The 2,203-nt window shown below is 37.4% G+C and overlaps 1 protein-coding gene across 1 annotated transcript in view; it reads right to left on the minus strand.

The window, feature by feature from the left end:
* Nucleotides 1-1,894: 1,894 nt before the first annotated feature.
* LOC107742997 (serine/threonine-protein kinase LATS1-like) overlaps nucleotides 1,895-2,203 on the minus strand; it is an 18,401-nt gene continuing 18,092 nt past the window's right edge. Inside the window, exon 9 of the mRNA XM_016556094.1 lies at nucleotides 1,895-2,159. Within this exon, the coding sequence (XP_016411580.1) occupies nucleotides 2,043-2,159 (117 nt within the window). The 3' untranslated portion in view covers nucleotides 1,895-2,042. The remainder of the gene's footprint in view (nucleotides 2,160-2,203) is intronic.

Here is a 2,203-nt window from a genome sequence, read left to right on the forward strand (position 1 = left end):
ATACTGAATAAGCCAAATACAAGTCTTCATTATAGCCTATACTATAGCCCCCCTGGCCTAGCGACGCCCATGGTGCTCACTACACTGAAACAAATGCTTTTCAACCGGTGTCTGCAGTTAAGAATTACATTAATGTGCAGCATTTTGTTCAAATAGAGACATATTTGTGAATACAAATGTTATAGTTTGTATTAAAGTATCATGATTTGTGCATGTATTAAAATGTGCATTTGTGGATTTTTTCTTTCTGTAATTCAACGGCACGTTGTCAGTTATTCCTTCCTTGCATTATTATTATTATTATATATTATTATTTAAGAGCAATTTTTGAAGGAGACACAAATAATACAGCTAAAAATGTATTTGTAAGGACAAGTATACACAGCTTTACTATTATTAGTGCAGCAGGGAGACCGTGCCAAATTAGACAACTCGAAGCTGTTGTAGACACATTACTATCTGTCTAGCAGGTAACGTTATTATTGCTAACATAGCGGACTCGTCGAAAAAAATACATTGGCATCATCTACTAAAGGGAAATGAATCACTTCATCCGATGTTTAAGTGAATAAAATAGACTTGACAGTCGAGTTCCACAACTATTGACTTTATTCTCGCTCACCAGATTACCCAGCAAGCAATAGCCGTCGTTTCAACGTCTCGTAGTCAGAGCGGCTACCTGTAGCCCACTTATAGTCAAAGCTGATTCACTGTAGTTTTTGGCCAGGCAGCGTATGCGATGGTTGATATCCCATCATGTTCGCAGTGTCAATAATATCTAGCATTATTAAATATAGCATTATTTATTATTCATACACATTCAGATATTATTGATATTCGGCTGTCTTTCATTGAACAGTGAACTTAAAGGAAATTATTAATTATTGGTTTTATTTCACGAATTTAAAATGCTTCCCAACTGCTTTGGTTATTTATAGAGGTTCTCTCTTGTGCTGGTTGGATAGATGGTGTAATTACTGATGATGGACTGGCCGTGTTAATTATCTGCGCGTGCTCCTCCCGAAATTTAACAAAACATCACACAGTGAGTTATTAAGCAGATTTTAATCGTACTATTTCTGCTATTACCATAAACCACTTTAACTTTGACTGTAACCATAACAACATAAACACTTTTGTTAATGTGTCCTGCGTTTAAAAAAAGAATCTGTATATATATGATTACACCATAATTTGTCACACAAACACTAGACACTGAAGTATGTGGTTTGTGCTTTAATTTATCACCACCCCATCTTCTCTCCCATTCAAAGCAAATGTACACACAAAGTAGCTACAGATGCTTTTCCTGGGTATAAGACCACCAGTTTAATAAAAGAAAAGCAGTTCCTTATTACATTATGAGATGCACAGTATCTTAAGAGACATTTCAGAAAAATATAATAAAACAATGACGCCAGGAGACTTCTTGCAGAAAAACAAGGCTTTGGTAGTGACACAGCAAGATCTCTTCGTAACAGAGAGAACCCAGAGCAGGGATCTCAAATGTGTTTTGCTCAGGACCTGTAGTGTTATGTACCGTAGAACATGCTTTGACATCATATCCTGTGGAACAGAACAGGATCTAGCCCATGGTTCCTTTCCTAAACCTTTGGAACTAAGAACAGGGAGAAAAGTACTCATTTACACTGCATAACTTATATATACAATTTTTATGTGTATAAATAAAAAATACACAGAGCAACAATTTACAATGTTTCTTCTTGGGAACTTGTATAATGAACGGTCAGCGTACATGATGATCCCCCTCGTAGTTTTGGTGAAAGAAAGCATAAAATCAAAGTCCCTGTGCATTCTAATGCCCTGTGCCGCTCAGAATGAGAAACAAATCCACACAATCATAAATAAAGACATCATTTCAGGAAGAATATTTGTTTGCATTACAGTAATGAGAAATTGAGGTTTGAAATGTACTCGTCATGAAAATAATCACAATGCTGATATGAATGGTCCTACATTACAGGCTTGCTTTATTTCTGCTCATATAAAACTATTTCTGGTTGGTTTCTTTTGATTACACACTAAACATACACTAAATCCCGCCCCTGTTCTGGCCCGAACCCCTTCGACGGGTTGACGGGCTCGTCCTCCTCCCCGTCATAATCCTCGCACTCGATGGGCTTGGGACAGCTGTACGGGTGGCCGTTATCGTCGAAGAAGCGGCGGAAGGTGAACTCGAAGA

This window comes from Sinocyclocheilus rhinocerous, unplaced genomic scaffold (assembly GCF_001515625.1).
Source record: "Sinocyclocheilus rhinocerous isolate Xijiao unplaced genomic scaffold, SAMN03320098_v1.1 scaffold617, whole genome shotgun sequence".
NCBI lineage: Eukaryota > Metazoa > Chordata > Actinopteri > Cypriniformes > Cyprinidae > Sinocyclocheilus > Sinocyclocheilus rhinocerous.